The sequence below is a fragment of the Aulostomus chinensis genome, chromosome 15, assembly GCF_037954235.1.
Source record: "Aulostomus chinensis isolate RoL2024-O1b breed Wild chromosome 15, RoL_Achi_v1.0, whole genome shotgun sequence".
In the NCBI taxonomy this organism is placed as follows: Eukaryota; Metazoa; Chordata; class Actinopteri; order Syngnathiformes; family Aulostomidae; genus Aulostomus; species Aulostomus chinensis.
The window spans coordinates 11,575,904-11,595,810 of record NC_141334.1 but is presented as its reverse complement, the minus strand read 5'-3'; the positions used below and the strand labels follow the sequence as shown (position 1 = coordinate 11,595,810).

The following is a 19,907-nucleotide window of genomic DNA, read 5'->3' as shown; positions in this document are numbered from 1 at the left end:
ACAAAGCTCGTATATCTAATAATCTCATAACATTTATGACAAGAGAACTTTTGTGATGGCAGAAAAGAAAGTTTATTTGAAAATTATAAGTGTCTAAACCCCTGATAAAAGGCAGGTCGTGATAAGTCAGTGGTTTCGATTTTGGAAGCTGATGATTGAGAATTATCATTTGGAATCACCTCCATTGTACGCTAATTTGTTTGTGCTAATGAGTTTTGAAGGAAAGTTCTCGCCTGAAATGTGGTGGAAAACCAAACTTTTTAAGAAATCATCATTACACTTGTTACATTTATTGTATTTGCAATTAAATGATTGGGCTAATTGTCTGGAGCCAGGAGGAGTCTATGAGGGCATAAATGATGATTACTCCAACTGAGAATGATGATAGCGGCAATAAGAGAAAGTATTGTCAGCGCTGATGGGGGTTTCGTGATCTCCAGTTGCTTCCAAGGTGCGTTTGTCAAACAATCTTGTGCTTTATGACCATAAATTAGACTAATCAGATGGACTGTAAAGGCAACTAGGCATTTCATACTTGCACTGTTCAACAAGACCCTAAATGATACATTTCCAGCTACTTCAGCAAATCTAGATGCTTATTCGGCCGGCGAGCATAAAAACCCCTGGTGATCAAAGAGTAAATTAGAACAGACCCCCTTCTTACCAAAATCAGATATCAGCAATCTCAAGGGTGACAGCACGCCAATTCCTTAGAGCTAAAGCAGATAAGAGGCTGAGCATAACTGAAGGCCCCTGTCAATTCAGCATATATGGGCTGAAGACTTATGGAGGATAAAATAAACACTTCCTAGATAACATGATTCAGCGTTTTCTTTGCTCTAGGTCTAGTTTGCAGAAAGTGGCCATTTTTTTCATCCAAAGTCAAGCCCGCAAAGATCTGTCAATTACTACCTTTAAAGGACCAGAGTGAACCGAAGGATTTATTAGTGGCATCTTGGGGTGAAGTTGCAGACTCCCTTGGCCTTCTTATTTCAATCGTGCGACAGAAGCTGCGGCGGCAGCCTTCAAGCTAATTGACAACATCAACATCGACAGTTTAAATCAAGTTGACTCTAATTTTCTCTCCTTCAGGTGGAAATATTGTAAATGTTTTTAACTACTAGCTAACACTGGACGTGTTGCATGCAGTACGGAGATGAAGGCCAGGTTTGGGATTTCCCGTGAAGACGACAGATGAGCTGATCCATTGTATCAGATCTTATTTGATTTTATGGTTTCTATCTACTGTTTTGCACACATTTATTGTTTTGGAAAAGGCACAAAAAAAACCCCAAACCCAAATCAACATAAAATCTTTTTTGGAATATTGCCATTTCCATCAAATTTTGAATGCAAGAGTACATCAAAACAGTTGACCAACTAGGGTTTTAACAGGGTAGTAGGGTGTGTGGAGAATTACCAACCTTGACTGGCCAGAGGAGGCGCTAGTGCTAAGGCCACTGCTTCCCACCTGCAGACACAGCCTATTGTGTCTGCAGGGACACCCAATTGATTCAGAGGCATTGCAGGGAATTGAACCGATGACCCCACTTCCTGTCCTGGTCGCTTCTTCATGTTTGCACTCATTTGATGATGATGATGATGATGATGATTCATGCTCCATGTTTGTTTGTTTTTTTCTTTGTGCTGAAGTCTGATCCTCCATTTTTCAAAGTCTGGGCTCTCACCAAAACAATAAGATACCAATACAAACCAAGCAATCACTTCCTATTTGCCTTTCAACCAGTCAAATTCAGACGACCCCTTCAGTGTAAAAATGTCACATGGAAGCCATCGTGAGCCAGGTTGATACACAATAATAAAAACAGTCTGGAGACTATAATAGTTGATTTCTGCCAATAGACCCCCTAAACCCTTCGTAAATGTGATAACGTTCAATAACAGTCGAGTCGTGCGATAATCCATTGACATTTATGCACATTAATCTAGACAGTAAATCCAATAAAGGACTTGAAGAGCATTTAACTTTCCCATCTCACTCATAGCTGTTTTGCAGCCATATGCCAGAGGATTTCCTCAGTAATCATCTGTTCAAACAGCAAGTGGGTGTGTGTGTGTGTGTGTGGGGGGGGGGGGGGTATGATAGGAGATGGCTGGTACACAGCTTCCACTACTCAGTCACACAGAGCTCAGGGCAGCTTTCTGATTCATATCGTCATGCATGCGTGTGGAGATGACCCCTTGAAGTCCAATTTTCCCCTCCCCCCACCCTCCCTCACCATTATAGATTTGTACTTGTACAATTTAAGTATTCATGAATATTACATGGAATGAAACTGAATGCATTTGACTGTTTACATGCATGTATGACTGTGTTTACATCCGTGTGTGTGTGTGTGTGTGTGTGTGTGTGTGTGTGTGTGTGTGTGTGTGTGTGTCATTGGAGGCAGATGTTAGGCACATAGATTAGGTCTGGCTGGGTGTGTAATCCTGGTGTTAGTGAGAGCAGCATGGATTTATAATCACCCACACAGCTACCCCTCAATAAGCAGCGACTGGGGAATGGTAATCCCTCTTACTTTTACCACTTCTTCACTTGCCTTTCTTACATGATGTATTCTTTACTCCTCTCCTCCTTTATGTAACATCCTTTCATCCTTCTGTCCATCCCTTCATCTTTCCTGCTGAATCCAGCCACATCTAGAGGAACGGCACTGTAAAAAATGAAGCGGAGACGAAGAAGGAAGGGAGCAGAAAAATCAGAAGGGGTTAAGTGGCTTTGCCGACTGTGTGGCGTAAATTCCAGCTGGTCCAGTGAAAACCCTGCAGAGCTAACGGGACTGGAAGGTCTTCATCTGCTCCCCCAGATGCATTCATAATTTGAACATCTGTCACTTTATTCTTCTCTTTACCTTCCTTTTTTTCACCCCTGTGCCTGTCACTTTCATTTGTGTGCTAAATTTGAGAAAGTTATGATTTAGGTTATAATTTTTCCAGACATGATGCCTGTTACTTGTCAGCATTATTTAATAAACTGGATAAATAAATTGCTGTCTCCTCCTCCCAGCAGAACTATCTCTACCTGCTTCTGTGTGTGTGTGTGCGTGTGTGTTTGTGCGTGCGTGCGTGTGTGTTTGTGCGTGCGTGCGTGTGTGTGTTCGTTTAAATTTCTGTTTATCTAGTGTGTGTCACACATGCAGCTGGAGGCAGACGTTATGTAACATTTTGTCTGTTAGGATGAATGTCGTGAAGGTGATGACTCTCCCATCCTCCCTCAAGACTTCAAATTGCAGCAGCATCACCCCAGAAAACATGCCTGCATTTTTTATTTTTTTTTACAAGACCTCAGGCTTGGTATTATCATCTGAGACATCTTTGGCATATTTTTGTAAATGATCAAATTTCTCTTTTATTTTTAATGTGTTTGCCTTGTTGTGACAGGCAGGGGTAATCGAAGAAACATAAATTTGGGTGTTGCAGTTGCATTGGGGAGCAAAACAAGCTGTTAATTTTCAGGCTGTGAAGCGCACTAATAGAAGTTTTAGAATGAGTTCCGCAATGACAGATTTCATCAAATTAGGTGTGCGTTTTACAAAGCCAGCCATGCAATTTTCCTGGGATGGAGAAAACAACATTCATCTCCCTCGAGTTCTGCCTTGTACCTGTTTGAGTCTTTTGTGGTTCAAAGTTCCTGCAGGGGGAGAGAGAGAGAGAGGGAGAGAGAGAGAGAGAGGGAGAGAGAGAGAGAGAGAGAGAGGGAGAGAGAGAGAGAGAACAAGCCAGCCAACATTTGACTATGAGCTATTTTCCTCTATTTCACTGACACAAACTGGCATGTGCTAAAAGATACATGATTTTGGAGAATACAGTTAAAAATACTATTTTAAAATGCAAAAATGTTAATGTGATACAGCTAAAATTTCCAAATTTTAATCCTGTATCTTTGTGCTAATTGTTCCTCTAGCTATTAATATATGCCAAATAGATTTTTTTTTTTTTAAATATATAAAATCAGTATATTTAAACGTTTGCTTACTCATTTTGCACTCAGGGGCGTGTAATAATGTAGTGTCCAGTGAAAATGCTTCCTCAGGGTTTAATGGTCCCCTCCATCCTTCACTAGAGGCGCTGTGGCCAAAAGCAGGTTGTCCTGTAGACATTGTGCTAGACATGCGTGAAAGAAGCGACTGATAATCAGTCAATAATCATTTGGAGCGTCACAACCTCATTGACATGACATGTTTCATGACTATTTTGTAACGTATTTGGTCTGATAACTTTTGGAAAATCTGAAGAAGCACAAAGATTCCATCATTTACTCACATTCACGTTAGCAAAGGGCTAGCTAACAGGAAGTTAGCTGGTTCTATCATGACTTTGATAATTATGTATATATTATGTACATCCAAAATTGGTCAGTGCTGTTTGCTGATAAAAAAGCTAATCAATATCCAAAGTTGCTCCGTCACTTTCTGTTCCATTCTTCCATTTCCCTAGGCCTTGAATGTAGTACATATTTGTATAATGCTTATAAAAAGTCATTTTTTCTTCCAAATCTCACAGATACTCAAAAATACATGCTAACACAGAATAAATAATCAATTTTTCCAATCGTGTTTGGAGCTGTTTGATCCTCTCCTCTGCCCGTGTAGCATCACATAAAACAAAAAACATACAACAACCCTTTGGGATACGTTATACTGACGCGCGCACCCGCACACACACGCGCACACACACAAACGACTCCCCAACCCTCTAATTGGCCAAAATGTGTTCTAAGTGACAGACACAAACAGGATCACAGGAAAAGCTGGTTGTCATGGGGATGTTTTTCTGGCAGCCTGGTGGTTTTTATACGAGGAGGGTTGGATGATAATAAGCACAAAGTTTGTATGTCATCTCCACAGGGGGTGCAGAGGAAATAATCAAAACCCACCGCTTCCTTGGTGCATTTCTTTGTTAGTCACAGAGTGAATGCAAGATTCAGACACACTGACCATCGCTTTCTCACAACTTTTTTTTTTTTGCCACCATTGTGCCATCATAAATTAATGACTGGTGTCCCTTACCAGAGAGTAGATCAAGCTATTAAGAAATGCCACCACAGTTGCTGTTAGAAGACATGGTAACATTCAGTCATTAAAGTTGTTTTAATTTGGATTACGTGCAGAGATTTAATCGAAATGGAACATCATTTGTTCTTGTGTGGCTGCTGGCACACACTGGATCACTGTGGGAAATAAAAAACCCCAAGAACAAAAGATCTACCAATGACCCAGATGTATCTAATCAAAGTCAGCCAAAGAAATGAGTTCCTCAAATTCAAAGATCATAATGAGAAATTTACTCTCAAATCTGAGCAACTCTGGAGTGTCTAAATGCATTATAAAAAAATACAGCCAGGAGCAGCACCAGTTCAAACCCTTTTTTCATGCTCAGTGGAGGGAAGAAGCTCAGTCGCCCAAAATTAAAGCCACGAGCAGAAATGGTTTAGTCTTTCCAGAGTGGCTTCTTCTGGTTTGATTCTGTTTCTGAGGGGAACGAGAACAATCACTCACTAGTTTCATCATCACAAAGACAGCGGCATGATCCACCGTGTTTGTTTAAAAGTTATAGCCATATTATTGTTTCTCAGATTTAAAATGAAGTCAAATAATGTCAAATTCCACGGCCCGAATACGACTCAAATTTACAGTCGGTGGAATTTCAGCTAAGGCCTTTTTTTTCCCATTCCTTTTTACAGCAACGATGGTGTCTCCAGAACAGGTTGGCACAGATGTTGCTATAGATATTTGATTAACGGATGGGTTTTTTTGAAGCATCTGGCCTTTTCCAGTGTGTTTCCCTGGGTAACTTTTCAGAAGCTTCTGTGAAACAAACCATCCGTTGGGTGATGGTCAGGTCATGGCAACCTCCTCCACAACCATTTCCTTGGCTTTCATTACAGCGCCACCATATGCCTGATTAGGGCCGGATGTTTTTCCACACCATTTCCAGTTGTTGTCAAAATAACAATAATAAATAGGCATAAACATAGAATTATGATCATGAAAACTTCTCAAATAACCCAAATGATTTCAAAATTATATTTATTCTATGACCAATCATACAGTTTGTATACCTAACATTTCAGGAGACGTCTTAACGCCTTCATGTCTTCCCAGGACATCAACGACTTTAAGCTCTGCTAAATGAATCTGCCAGATTCCAGTCAAGAGGGAAAAGAAAGCATATACTAACCGTGACAGGACTGACTTGATAGGATTAAATATTTTGGAGGGATTATTTATCTCATGTAGTCTGCAAGATATAGCTCACCTGCTAAAGCATACAGGTATAAATCCCTTTTTCTTTTCAATAAATAAATATGAATCTGCTTAGGTGGAGCATGTTCTTCATGTCCTTGTAATGTGATGCAGTTCCAGTATCCATAAAACATTGATCTTCAACACATCAGGCATCTGAGATAACTTCAAATCCTTATATTTAACTATAACAGATGGCAATAAATACATTACAGCAGGGGTGTCTGACTTGTGTGCTGTTCTGAGTTGTGTTCTCTTTGCACTGGATTCCTGCTGGTTCCTTTGGGTGCTCTGCTTTCTTTCCACAGTCCGTGGACACGCAGGCCTGTTGAAGTGGAAACTGTGAAGTGCCCACAGGTGTGAATGTGTTTGTCCTTGTGATCGTCTGACCTGTCCAGCATGTTTCTGTCTCTCCGATGCACTTCAACCCACTTAAAACGTCGACCTGGATAGGAATGTGTGAAGAAGAGGAGCAGACGGAGGGATACCATACTGTGAGACATCAATATATTGGATGACACAAGTCATGACCTGTCACTCTCAGGGTGGCCTCAAGCATTGGGTTGGATAGAATGCATCCAAAGAGAAGATCAGAATGTTACATTTCAGTGTAATGAGTTTAATCTGAATAAATCGATCCGTGTACTCTCACCAACGCAAGCAGTTTGTCCTCGAGTCCCATTTTGAATGGGTTAATCCTTAAATACTTCTACTCACCAACAGTGTGTTTGTTGCAAAATTGTTTAACATGGAGCTTAATTCCGTTTACATTCCTCTTGTGATGCACGAGTAGCTTGCGCACTGTTATCACTGAGACAGAATCAACCCGTGTTTCAGTTGAGTTCTTCTTGTACTTCACGCCTGCAATTCCACGTAATTCCCTAAGAAATTCATATCACGTATTAATATGAGGTGTGAAGGGGGTTTTATTTTCTCTGAAGCACTGCCAAAAGTTCAGCTTTGGGAATATATACAAGGTACATCATCATGAATGTGGCGTTATGTCAGAGTGACGGCTGAATACTCCCTCGTGTTGTCCTTTATAACTGCACAACAGGTACTGTCAGTTAAAATCAGAGGTCAAACATATAGAACTATTGCAAAAATTATACATATATACGTGTTGTATTTAATTACAGTTTAATGAGCTGGGTACCCTTGGCGCTTGTGTTTATGCGCAGGCACAAGCCAAACAAATGTTGTAATTATTAAATAAATTATCATAGAATAATTAAATGATTGCACAAAGATCCCCTGGTATCGACTTCTGGTAATCTTAATAGCATCTCTACGGCTATGTCTGGGATGTGGGCGAATAATTCACTCCAAAATAACCCCGAGCATGCGTCAATGGAGAATAAGAAATGCAAAGTATTGCATGGTTGAGCTAACATCTGATTTCATGTGCGATTTAACAGAGCAGAACTATCGTACGATGTATGAAATACACGACCCGCGTACATACATCTGAATCATGTAAAACTGACACAGACCGGCTCCTTTCTATTTTTGATGTAAATAAAAGGTTGTGCATTTATGATTCAATAAATTATACATGTTAAAGCGTTGATCTGAGCCCAGTCTTGGCTAACTCATGTAGCTCAGGTGATGACGTCAGGAGAACGCATAGATTTCCTCGAGACTTTCAATGAGCCAAGGGATTGCTGGGAGATTAGTGTTTGCCTACAGCAGGATATTAATCAAAGTATGGCAATATTATCCCTTCCCTTTGAGGTGTTGGACCAGGGATGTGGCGTTATAAATAATCAGAAAGGGTCACTGCCTCTCTTTAATTTATAAATGAATAAATATTAAATAAAATTGTATGAAATACTGTTCATTTATATCCATCCCAGGTTGTTGTGGGTTCAGATCCAGTGGAGCCTCGGTTTGTTCGTGTGGCTCTCCTGGCTCTGAGTGACACCAGGTTCAGTAGTCTCTCCAGCTCATCGCCAGAACCTCCCAGCCCGCTGGGGCCGAGCTCTCCGCCCTCCTCCGGCGATTCCCTCCACTCCCCTGTTTGTAAGTCCCACGCCCGCAGGGGAGGTAGAAGTTGGGCCGGATGCAAGTTGAGGCCAGGGGGGCTTGATGGGTATCCCTCATAGGCTGATCGGGTTGGGGGTAGAGTGTCGTAAAGGCTCTCTGTGCCTTGCTCTGGATCATGGCCAGGCTCTTGGTACTCCTCATAAACAGGCGAGGAATTGTCCTCGCGACCTTGTGACTGCTGGTGGCCTCTGTGGTCTTGGTGTGCCCCCATGTCTCTGCTCCTGTTCTGTCCTTGCCCATCGTGCCATCTCTTCTCCTCCCTGTGCAGGATACGTTTCCTCTCCCACTCTCCCGACTGATTTCTCTCCCACTGGAAGGTCCTACTCATGGGCTCACGCGCTCTCTCGCTGCTGTAGGCCATCACTCTGTAGTCCAGCTGGAGAGAACGTGTGCTGCCACCTCGCCGGATGTTCTGCTGCTGGGTGTCACTGAGGTCATAATTGGATCCCACCTCTGGTGGACGTAGACGGGAAGGTGACAACCAGCTTGCAGTCGTACTGGAAGACTCCCAGCGGTATGCTGAAAGAAGAACATAGACATTTAAGAATAAATACCGCTAAGGCCTTTTACCACCAAAACCTGTTGAAGAAGAAGTAAATTTAGATGGTTCCTCAAGGTGAAATGGGTAATTTTCCCAATTTCTTAGTAAAGTTCCTGTCTTTAAGGTCCTTTTAAGAGAAGGATTCTTGTGAAGGACACAGTCTAGCTGTACAATCACTTGTAGAATGTTGTCCTCCTTGAATATGATAGAGCCTCTGTGTCATGGGAGAACTTTATCTATCTACCAGGATCAGCAGGATGTATCACTTATCACTTATCAAAAGTATCACAGCAATCTTATCTCCAAGAGGTAAGTGAGGTGACACCAGTGATGAGTCTCACACACACACACACACACACACACGCACACACGCACACACACACGCACGCACGGACACACACACACACACACACGCACACACGCACACACACACGCACGCACGGACACACACACACCAAGATGCCATTGGTGCCTCTCTAAAGCCAGAACAGTCAATGTCGTGCCACTTTAATAAACAACCTACTTTACTTATGTTAGCTGGTCTGTGTACCTACATTTCTTTGGCTTGCAGTGTTTGTTTCTATTTTTCCTCCTCTTTAGTTTTTTCCCCTCTCATTAATATCTATTCCCTTGATCTCTATATTTTCATGGAGAATGTGTTGCTTGTTACTTTTTCAGCATTGAAAACTGTGTCTGTGCTTGTCGGAGCGTTTGTGCGGTGTGTTTGTTTGTGTCTCTCGTGTGGTGGGAGGCTGGTGAATAGCTTTGTTTCCTGCTGTGTCACTATCGGGTTCGCAATAGCTTCCATGGGACTTCCTCTGCATGTTTATGCTGCGTAATTGTGCCATTTCTCATTTAGAATTTGTCAACGTGGAAATAAAAAAAGAGGGGGGAAAAAAGTGGGGGTGTGGGTGGGGGGCAACAAAATTATTTTTTCCGCTTTCATGCTAATAAGGAGACACGGAACGCCTCACTACTTCCTCCAAAATACAGCATGCATGCAGGTTGCATAATTCATGGTTAGGTTAATGAGCTGTGAGTGAAAAAATATCATGTTGATGAAGAGAGGGGAGCCGGGGAGATCACCCTCTGTGTGGGATGGAGAGTTCACTTCATTAGCACTGCCAGCTCCTGGTATATAATGCATGACACATGTGGACAGAGATACCTAATAGACAGCAATGCCAACAAACCCCAAAATATGTAGGAGGTCTTATTGTATTATTGTAAAAATATATTTCTAGATGAAACATCATCAAATGAAAGGTTGGAGGGGGGGTAAATGAATGCTCTTGCAATCCACGGAGAACACTTTGATGAACTCAACACAAATCTCATCTTGGCTCTGCAGGTGGCGTTTTGCCGTCAGTGAAGTGGAGGACAAAACAAATATCTCATAAGACAGCCAGGCTTCGATGATGAATGCTCTCCTTGTGGAAGTGAACGAAGAAATACACGGTGAAATATGACAAAGTGGAAAAACACATTGGGTATCGGGAGAGGGAGGTTGGCAGAAAGCCATTTAGCAACACTGCCCAACAGACAAAAACACACAGAATCACACACACATAAAATCCATACACCTAATATGCCAATGAATACACACGAGCACACAGGAAAAACCATAATGTAATCACATGCAAGTAGTGTTTATGTTGTGAAGGAGACTGTAAAGTAGACGTGGTTAGCTGTCTGCAACCGCCGCAGAATGTAGCGTGCTAATTCAACCGCCCCGCTACGCTTGACAGGGAAGCAATAATGGAACACAAAATCTATCAAGAAGGTATTTAAGATGGTTAGACTATATTTTAAACGAGTGAAGCTGAGTTAGAGTGCAGACTGACATGGACAACAAAGACGACAAACACACTCCTGCAGATGCATCAATTAGATTCTTCCTTTTGAGGCATATTAGTCACGAATCAGGGGGTTTTAGAAATCCTTTTCAGGATCACACCATTCACGGATCTGCTCCTCTCTCTGGACATTTATTATAGCAGATGTTTTCGTTAAGGGCTATAAAAATCTCTTACATGCTTTAAATGTAAACAAGCTGATCCAAGAACAATACAAACATTTGGTTGTGCAACTTTCACCACTATATATGTTTGTGTTTGCCACAAAAACGTTAAATATATTTTCTCCATATTAGTATTAAGAACAACCTATTGGACAAAAAAAGTCATTCATCATGTCATTGCCTTGCTGAAATAAAGCGTCAGCGGCTGGCAGTGACTCTAGGTAAGCATAGAAATGCTTTGTAGATCTTATAAATTACATGCAACTGAGAACAAAGAGACTTGGTAACTATGAGCCAATTAATATTGTTTTTTTAAGACGTCAACGGATCCTGAACGGGAACAGAGGGATCTCATAGGAGAGATGCAAGTTGGATCATGGCTGCTGTGTTTGTTTCTACAAGCAAAAGTGAGCGTTCAGCATGAGAGGAAATGTGTTTCGCACGATGCCCCATTTAGTGTGAAAAAAGACTTTTCCTCCGTCATGACGTGAGGCTCGACCTGTCCTTGGCGGAGGCTTCGCGGGGAGCGAGGGTAGCTACACCTACTCGACCAGGCTGTTCACTCAAATCACAGTTAAACATGCGCTTGTGTACGTTGCACACGTGTGATATAACTGCTGCTGGGTTTTAACTTCAAACTCTGAAGTAATTTTACACCCGCAGCTACGATTCAGATTAAAATCAGCTGTTTTTTTGTTGGGGTTTTTTTGGCGACGAAGACACGGAAACACTTGGGTTTTCAATGGAGGGCTGATTCGTGATTAAAAGCATTCATAACCTGCAACTAGGATGTGAAAATGAAATGAGCAGCATAAGATAAAATGTTAAGCAGACATATTGAAGTGACAAGTATAGCTAACTAACTTTCACACGCCGCTCGCTCCACACACTGGGGTTCCCAATTTAGGACTATTAACTTAATCGAACTAAAATACTGATATGAATGTTTAATGAGATTTTCAGCAAACTAAAACGGATGACTCACTCGTCACAATCAGTTTCATCAAGAGCCAACAGTTTCACTCCAATTAAGAGTTTTAACACCGTGTGCCAGTATTTTATGTCACTGATAATTTGGTCTATTTAATGAATAAACGATGATATTAAACCAGTAGAATATTCTGATAGGCATGCATAGAGTCACGTCGTGAAAAACGGAACTCTTGTAACTTCATTAGTTTCCACAACTTAGTTATTATTCTGATGCACTCAGTTTTAAACCTTTCAGTTTGGACATCTGTTGTGCACTTCTGTGCCTTATGTTGGTCAAAATCTGTACCTGCTTTATTTTGAAATCACATCTGTCTTGCATCTTTGATCGATTTACTTCCTGTTGGATGTGCTCCCCTCCTTCTCATGTGATCACCTGGGTCTCATCCCTTCATCGGGGCTGGTTCTGTTCTAGCTGCTTCGCTGTTTTCCTATTGTGTTCTCCTGCCTCTATCTTTAGTTCTGTTTTCAGTTTTGTTACCCGTTTTCCTGCCTGCAGCCTGCCTTTATTTTTAACTTGAGTTCTAATAATAAATACAATCAGTTCTCCAGTTCCTCCCTACCCCCTACTGCTGATTTTTGGGTCCACTTCCCTCCCTTGTGTCCCCCTCGACGTGGTGGCCAAAACATGAGAAACATGACAAGTTAATCACTGAGAACTTAAACCTCAACAACAAACTGTAGTTGTAGTAAGACTTGGGTTGCAGTGATTGTGTGTGTGTGTGCGTGTGTGTGTATGTGTGCGTGTGTGTGTGTGTGTGTGTGCGCGTGTGTGTATAAATGGATGTATGAGGCAACACTGTGAAGTGCTTTTCGTGCCATAAAGTTAGAATGGTACTTTCGTGCCATTTACCTCTGACATTGTGAGGGAGGTAAAGGCAGAGTGTGATCTTGTACTGGGTCACATTACAGATTAAAAATGTGGCTAATGAAGTGCATACACCAGTATTATATTGCCTTACCTCGTCATGCTCTACAATTCATGTTATTTAGAGTCAACGGATATAATGTAAGTCCCACAAATTTCATTTTACACATCCCCTCCCGCTGAAAAAAGGAAAACACGTGTTTTTCTGCTTGTAGCCTGATAAAAGTGTGAACTTCATCTCAGAACAGTAACCATACCTCTCTAAAAATTACATTTATATTCAGTGTCTGGCCAGTGTAGGCATAAACAGAAATAACAATCTGAGAGGTTGTATGGAGTTTGATAAAAAAAAAAAAGGCATTGAGAGGAAATAATGTAAAGCATACAAAAGGTTGAGCTTGGGGAATACAGCTTGAGAGATAAAGCCAAAAAGGCTGGCAAGTTAATAAGATGTTTTTCAGTTGCTTTGCACCTCACTCACCAGGGCTGTTCTGCCACTGTTCTTTGTCCATGTTTGACACTACAAAGGGAGAGAGAAAGTAACGTCAGAGAGAAAGACTGAAACAAACAACACAGAAACCAACGGAGGAAAAATTGAAACACAGAGAGATCCAGTGTCAGAAACTGACAAAAAATGTTGGAAATCCAAGCAGCATGTTTTATTCAAAATAAGATAGGATTGAACAGCAAAGACTCCGCCACATTCGCTACATTGTATCTTGGTGCTGCAGCGCCGAAGAAAAACAATTTGGCATCAGCAGACAGATACAAAGGGAGAGCAGGTGTCTTCTTTCATACCTTCACTTTCAATATCATCAACAGCATCGTTGACTAGACGTATGACTGTCACGATGGAGGCTAGATAGAGAACACACACACACACACACACACACACACACACACACACAGGGCAGAAGAAGAAGAGAGACAATGTCAGTGCATTTATGAATAGGTTAAGGTTTCATGAGCTGGGTGTCACTAAAACGAAATGGAGCTCACACGTGTTGAAAACACAGGAGATCTGTTAGTCTACACGTTTGTATGCATGTGGCATGTGTGTGTGTATGTGTGTGTGTGTGTGTGTGTGTGTGTGTGTATCCTCTGTGGGAGCGGGAAAGAGGCCTCCTGCTTTCCCCTCTGCTACAGTAATTAAGACAGGAAACAAAGCATCGATACGGGTTCCTTGAAAAACAACACACCCACACACACATGCACACACACATGATCATTAGGGCGTTTGGCTTCTACCTTCTTAGTAGTGGAGGGGAAGATCAATGGTATTGAGTTATCTGGGAAAAAGACACCCGATAGAATTCAAGAGAAGGGTCACTAAAGGAGGCCTCACAGCAAGAAGGTTCCAGATTCAAGTCCCGGCTCAGGCACGGGATCTTTCTGTGTGGAGTTTGCATGTTCTCCCCGTGTCTGCGTGGGTTCTCTCTGGTACTCCGGCTTCTTCCCACAGTCCAAAAACATGCAATTGGGGACGAGGCTGATTGATACTCTAAATTGACCGTAGGTATGAATGGGAGTGTGATTGGTTGTTCGTCTCTCTATGTTGGCCCTGCGATGGACTGGCGACCTGTCCAGGGTGAACCCCGCCTCTCGCCCGTTGACGCTGGGATCGGCTCCAGCCCCCCCGCGACCCTTAATGTGTAGGAATAAGCGGAAGATGACGATGGATGGATGGATGGATGGTCACTAAAGGATATCTTTCACTTGTGCCCTGTGCTTGAACCTTTTGACGCAATTGTGTGTCAACTACGAATGGTTGTTTTGGAGTACTTTTACTAAAAACATATTCACTGTTTTATTGTCTGCTTAGTTTTCTAAAATATTTATAGCACAAAATACAAATCTGTTCCAACCTTGGGCGAATTTCATCTAAAGTAATAGTTCCCAGATTTCATCTTATGTAGGAGTGTGTCAACCGTTTGGGAGATAAATTCATTCGTCATCCTTTGCAGATCCAGTCAAGAAGACAGATCCCCTTCGCTCCTCTGTGAGTGCATGAGAGCTGAGACAAACAGAGACCTGCTGCCTGCTAGTTAGCCTAGCATGGTGAATGGTAGCAGGTGGGAAGTGTTAGCATACCTCAGTCAAAGTTCATCAAATATATCAGGTTCAGGAACTTGGTTTGTCTATGAATAGTAGCAGCCGTCGCTCTTCAGTCCTCAAACTTTTTGTTGTTTGGGTTTGTTTGTTTCTTTTTTATCAGATCATAGCATCTGGTAGTGTAGTTCCAACTTAGCGTCTGAAACTAAAATTGCAATATATACTCATATCTAATTTTTATTTCACAGCAAATGTTATGCACATATTTTCCCATTATACTGATGCAGGCAACGGCCATTTTAAAGAAAATTATCCAAATATGCTTATGGTGGCAAAGTGCTCCATAAACAGATTAACTCATTCGATTATTTGTGTGTGCATGAAAGTGTGATCATCTCTGATACTGTAGCTGGTTAATGGGGTTAGTTTTAAAAACGAATATTATATATTAGCAGTGTAGCCTAATCCAGAATAATGAACGATGACTTTGGACTGAAGTATGCTAACCTGCCCATCCACTACCATTCAGTGAAGAAATCCTGATGTGCTGTGAAGCTCTAATGTCCATTCCTACAGTGTCGCGTGTAAAGGAGGTAAAATTGTAAAGCCTTTTCAGTGCTATAAAGGTAAAAAAAAAAAAGAAAAAAAAAGTGCTACATAAATTGTGAAAAGCGTTATTTGTGAAAAGCATTACTGCATATTTTTGTCCATTAACTCTTCTATGACACAAATCTACTGCATACTTCATACTTGCACTAAAGTTAGCACTGATTTCAGATACCACAATGTGCACCACTTATATTATTAAGAATTAACTGCAAACTCCCCTCAAACCTGAATCTTACTTTCCCCTGTTGATATTAAAGCCTCATTATATAATTTAGGTTATTTCTTGTTTTCTGTCTGCTGATTATAAATGTTTGGTGTCCGCAGGACTTTTTGGAAATGAAATTTTAATCTCAGTGACTCTCCGATTTAATAAATATTGCATTTAAATATATTCTAAACCAAAATGTAAATGTAACAAAATAAAATTTTAATCTCAGTGACTGTCTGATTTAATAAATATTGCATTTAAATATATTCAGTTAAAATGGATCAAAATTAGCATCAAATTGTAGTTAAAGTAGCAAAAGTGCTAAATAAACAGATGAAACCATTGTATTATATCTGTGTAATCATCTCTAATGCAGCAGCCGGTTAAATGGGGCTAGTTTGAACGGCTTTATGCATTTTTGTGCAGTCTAATCTAGAATAATGCATCACAATCTATTTGTCAGAGTTTCCTCTCAGGAATGGAAAAAGACCAGCGTTTAAAGTAGTAGCCAAGTAGAAGCATTTTTATTTTTTTTTGTAAATGAACCTTCACTTTTGTCAGCACCTCACATACTTTTGGCTCCAAAAAAATGTCTACTTAGTAGGATGTAGAATTTGAGAAAAGTACATTTACCTTAAAATGACCCTCTTGAGCTTAATGATAAGTGAAGGTTGGCCACTGGTGAAAAGGTTCACTGCTGGGATTGCTTCTTCCAAATGACTTTGTATTGGAGTGTATATAGCATCTCGCACAAGAGGAAAACAAACATTTAGGTGTGTTAGCGTGTTAGCAAGAGTTACCGTTATCATCAAAAGACTCTGAGGTGTAGGAACTGAGGGACTGCTCTTCCGAGGTGGTGTCTGAGAGATGTGCCACCTCATCTGCAAGCTCTGACACATCAACTGCAAAAACAACCGTGCGCACGCGCGCACACACACACACACACACACACACACACACATAAATTTGAATTCCCTTAACAATCACTTTCTCGACCACTTAAAATGAAAGCAGGAGGGGAAAAAACACTGTTGTCATGCTAAAATATATTCAACATTTTGCTCAAGAATGATAGCGTTATTAATCATAATTCAATATGTACATTATATGAATTATTAAATGCTGTAAACATTCCTTTTGTCGCCTCTGTCTAGTGAGAGGTCCCTTTCTGGCCTTTGTGATAGTTGTGTGGTGTTTGCTTTTGATCAGCCGCAAAGTTCATCCTGTGCAAACAAGGGATGGGAGTGAAGCTGGGAAGCTTCATGCAAATTTAGTTAAGCTGGCCCGGCTGCTCACATAACAGATGAAATCAAAACTCTACTTTCCTACTCACAAATCGGATTTTTTTTTTCTTCTTTTCTAACCAGTCCGATTAAATTTCATTTTGGAGTCTGAGCCAGCCGCGGGGTCTCCAGTAAGCGCTGACCTGCGTGTTTTCAGAGGCAACATTTTAAATTGATAGATGCTTACCAGTCACAGCGATCCCTGACACTGTTTTTCTTTGCTGAGCTCCTACGTGGGTTGTTATTTCATATCGCTCACTATTGCATCTGTGAGATTGTTTCTCAAACAACCACCAGGAGGGCAGACCAGGCACATATGTGTCAAAGTTACTTCTGATCAAGGCGCACTGCAGTGAAGACTATATAAAATACTGTCAAGCTGTGTTTTTATCTTTTAGCAGGAGAGTTTCACTTCAATAATCAGATTACAATTTAAGGAACCAGCATGCTGGGAGATATGCTTATGTCCGATCTTACCCAAAGACAAGGACCAAAGGAGGTCCTTCAACATGCAAACACTTCTCATCCATTCATTCATTGCGCTCAGCTAACCAGTGGTCAGGTGATCTCTGAGGGTCCTAATACTCCCTAATACTCCCACAGGAGAGGCGCAGATCTGTCCTATTATCTGGCTGGGGGGGGGGGGGGGGGGGGATGGCGGCAAATGAACAAACTTCTGGAAAAAAATTGAAAGTTCCATTAAAAGTGTAAATCTGTTCTGTAATACTGTATTTTCATGGAGACGGCAGGATTAGCATATGCAGCGCTCTGACTGTGTTGCAACATCCTGATCTCGAAACTCACTGTGCTTGTGTGTGCTGAGGTTTGGTCGACGCAGGCACATGGGAGAGGATCATCACAATGAAGCAATTGTTCTTATTTTGATTGAAATTTGTTCCTGAACATTGGGTTGTGAACAACTGCCTCATAAACATTATTACTCTAACAAACTCTATTACCCGCACAAACTCACTTCTGCTGATTATTTACAATCACCTGCAGTCAGTGAGCATTGAAAAATAAGGCTGAATGAAAGTAAAAAGCAATAAAACACGCTTAAAGGACAACAAACATAAATACACACTCTCTGCATACATTCCTCTTCATCCAGCCCTTTTGAAAATTGAATTTTGAGACGCCAACAGTCTGTGCACCGACCACGCCGCACTTGCTTAATTAAAACAGCGCCCATAGTCTTTATTACATATTTTTTCCACATCATTTGGAAACATTATGAGTTGAATTTACTCAATAGCTTCATTCATATAAAACTATCCTTGTAAAATATTAAGACAATAAATGGACAGTCTTAGAAAAAATACTTTCCCGTTCCTAAATAACTTTGACATACATGTACAGTCAGTACTGTACTGAATTGAAGATTTTGCCTTCAATCTAATAAACCAAAAATCTACTCTCCTCTGATCATAAATCTTATGCAGATATCAAACAGGTAGGGTTTCTTCAAATAGTGCAATTGTACTGATTGCTTCTGGTGAATTAGTAAATGCTTAACTAACACTTCTTCAACTGTTCCAGCTGTTTCACACTGGGCGTTCAGTAAGCAAACAGTCCTGACCCATCTCAAAACAGAAGTCTGCGCTCTGGTCCTGTGGACATCAACTTAAGCTTTCTCTGCCCAAGCTAGGTGGTCATGGTCTGATGCCTATGGAGCAAGTGAAACGCCCTTGTGGGAATGTGAGAGCGAGGCAGTACCATCAATCAAAGTAAATCAGAAAGGCAGTACCACAGCCACTGCTCTAATTGCGCATGCAGGCGAGCAGACACTTCTATATAATCAAGTGGAAAAAAAGTGAACTTAAAAAAAAAGAAGTCTCTTTCTTTTCTCATTTATTTTCCCGTTCATTATTGGGCCAGTGACTAACCTTGCATGTGCCAATGTTGGCAGACATGCCTAAGTTTGCGGACCTGAGCCCTACTCTAATCCCACCGCGAACACACTCAGCCAAACTCTATTCTAATCCTGCCTCCCCCCCCCCCCCCACACACACACACACACTTTTTAAATACTCTACACTTTTCCAGTTTTAAGAACAGTAAAAGAAATCCTCATGAGTCAGCTTCTGGCATTCACAGTGTAGCTCTGACAAAATCTGCCTTTTTTCTCTCGAAAAGGTCGCATTTTAGTGCATTCATTAAGCCAAATTTATTTTACAATAAAGTTATTGATTCGCTCCAGGTCTTGTTTTGCTCCTCACCGACTTTTTGTTTTAGAACTCCTCCAACAACTAGAGGGTCAGAGTTGAGAAAAGTTGTAAAATCATTAAACCATGAACATTTGATTTGACTACATTCCTTCTCTTAACATCATGAATTTCTATATTCTTACTATGGTACGTCTTATATTCAATAAACAGCAATACATGGGACTTGATTCTTTCACAAAGCGTGTTCCAAAGTATTTCATAATTCATTCAGTTTGAATTATTCATGAAGCAGCAGGTAGCGATAGAAAAACAGCCAATACGTTGCCTTGTTAGTATCTCATGTCATTGATTGTGTCCATGTAGAGCAAAATTCATAAATATCCTTGATTGTGGAGACTGTGGAGTTTATTGAAAAAAAGTTTCTGATTTAATTACACTGGCAGTTCACTCAGACGTCAGTGACACAATGATGAGGACATCTGCAGTCACATGCAAACTGAAGAGGTTGTGATGTAATTGTGACCCCTAGGGGTACAGGCTCCTCTTGTGTGCATTCACTCAGCAGGGGAGCAAAAAGTAAAACTGCCTATTTCCCATTCCCACAGGAAGGAATCAATAATTAACAAGCAGGAAGTTCCCACTGCAGGCTGGATAATCCAAACCACAGGTTGGAGCGAGAATCGAAGTGACTCCAGCGTTGAGATGCAGCATTTCATTATCGGGGAGAAAACGATGAACTCTCGTCGTTGCCAACGCTGGCAGCTAAATATCAGAGTTGGCAGAACAGTTGACTTTCTTTAAGTGAAAGTTTTTTTTCCAAACAACTTCAGTTTTGACTTTTTTTTCTTTTTTTTTG

General features: G+C 41.1%; 1 protein-coding gene across 1 annotated transcript in view; it reads right to left on the bottom strand.

The window, feature by feature from the left end:
• Positions 1–6,088: 6,088 nt before the first annotated feature.
• fat3b (FAT atypical cadherin 3b) overlaps positions 6,089–19,907 on the bottom strand; it is a 71,002-nt gene continuing 57,183 nt past the window's right edge. The window contains exons 49-52 of the mRNA XM_086226248.1: positions 16,401–16,502; positions 13,530–13,589; positions 13,213–13,251; positions 6,089–8,831 (exon numbers count right to left, since the gene is read on the bottom strand). Coding sequence (XP_086082374.1) covers positions 8,104–8,831; positions 13,213–13,251; positions 13,530–13,589; positions 16,401–16,502 — 929 coding nt within the window. The 3' untranslated portion in view covers positions 6,089–8,103. The remainder of the gene's footprint in view (positions 8,832–13,212; positions 13,252–13,529; positions 13,590–16,400; positions 16,503–19,907) is intronic.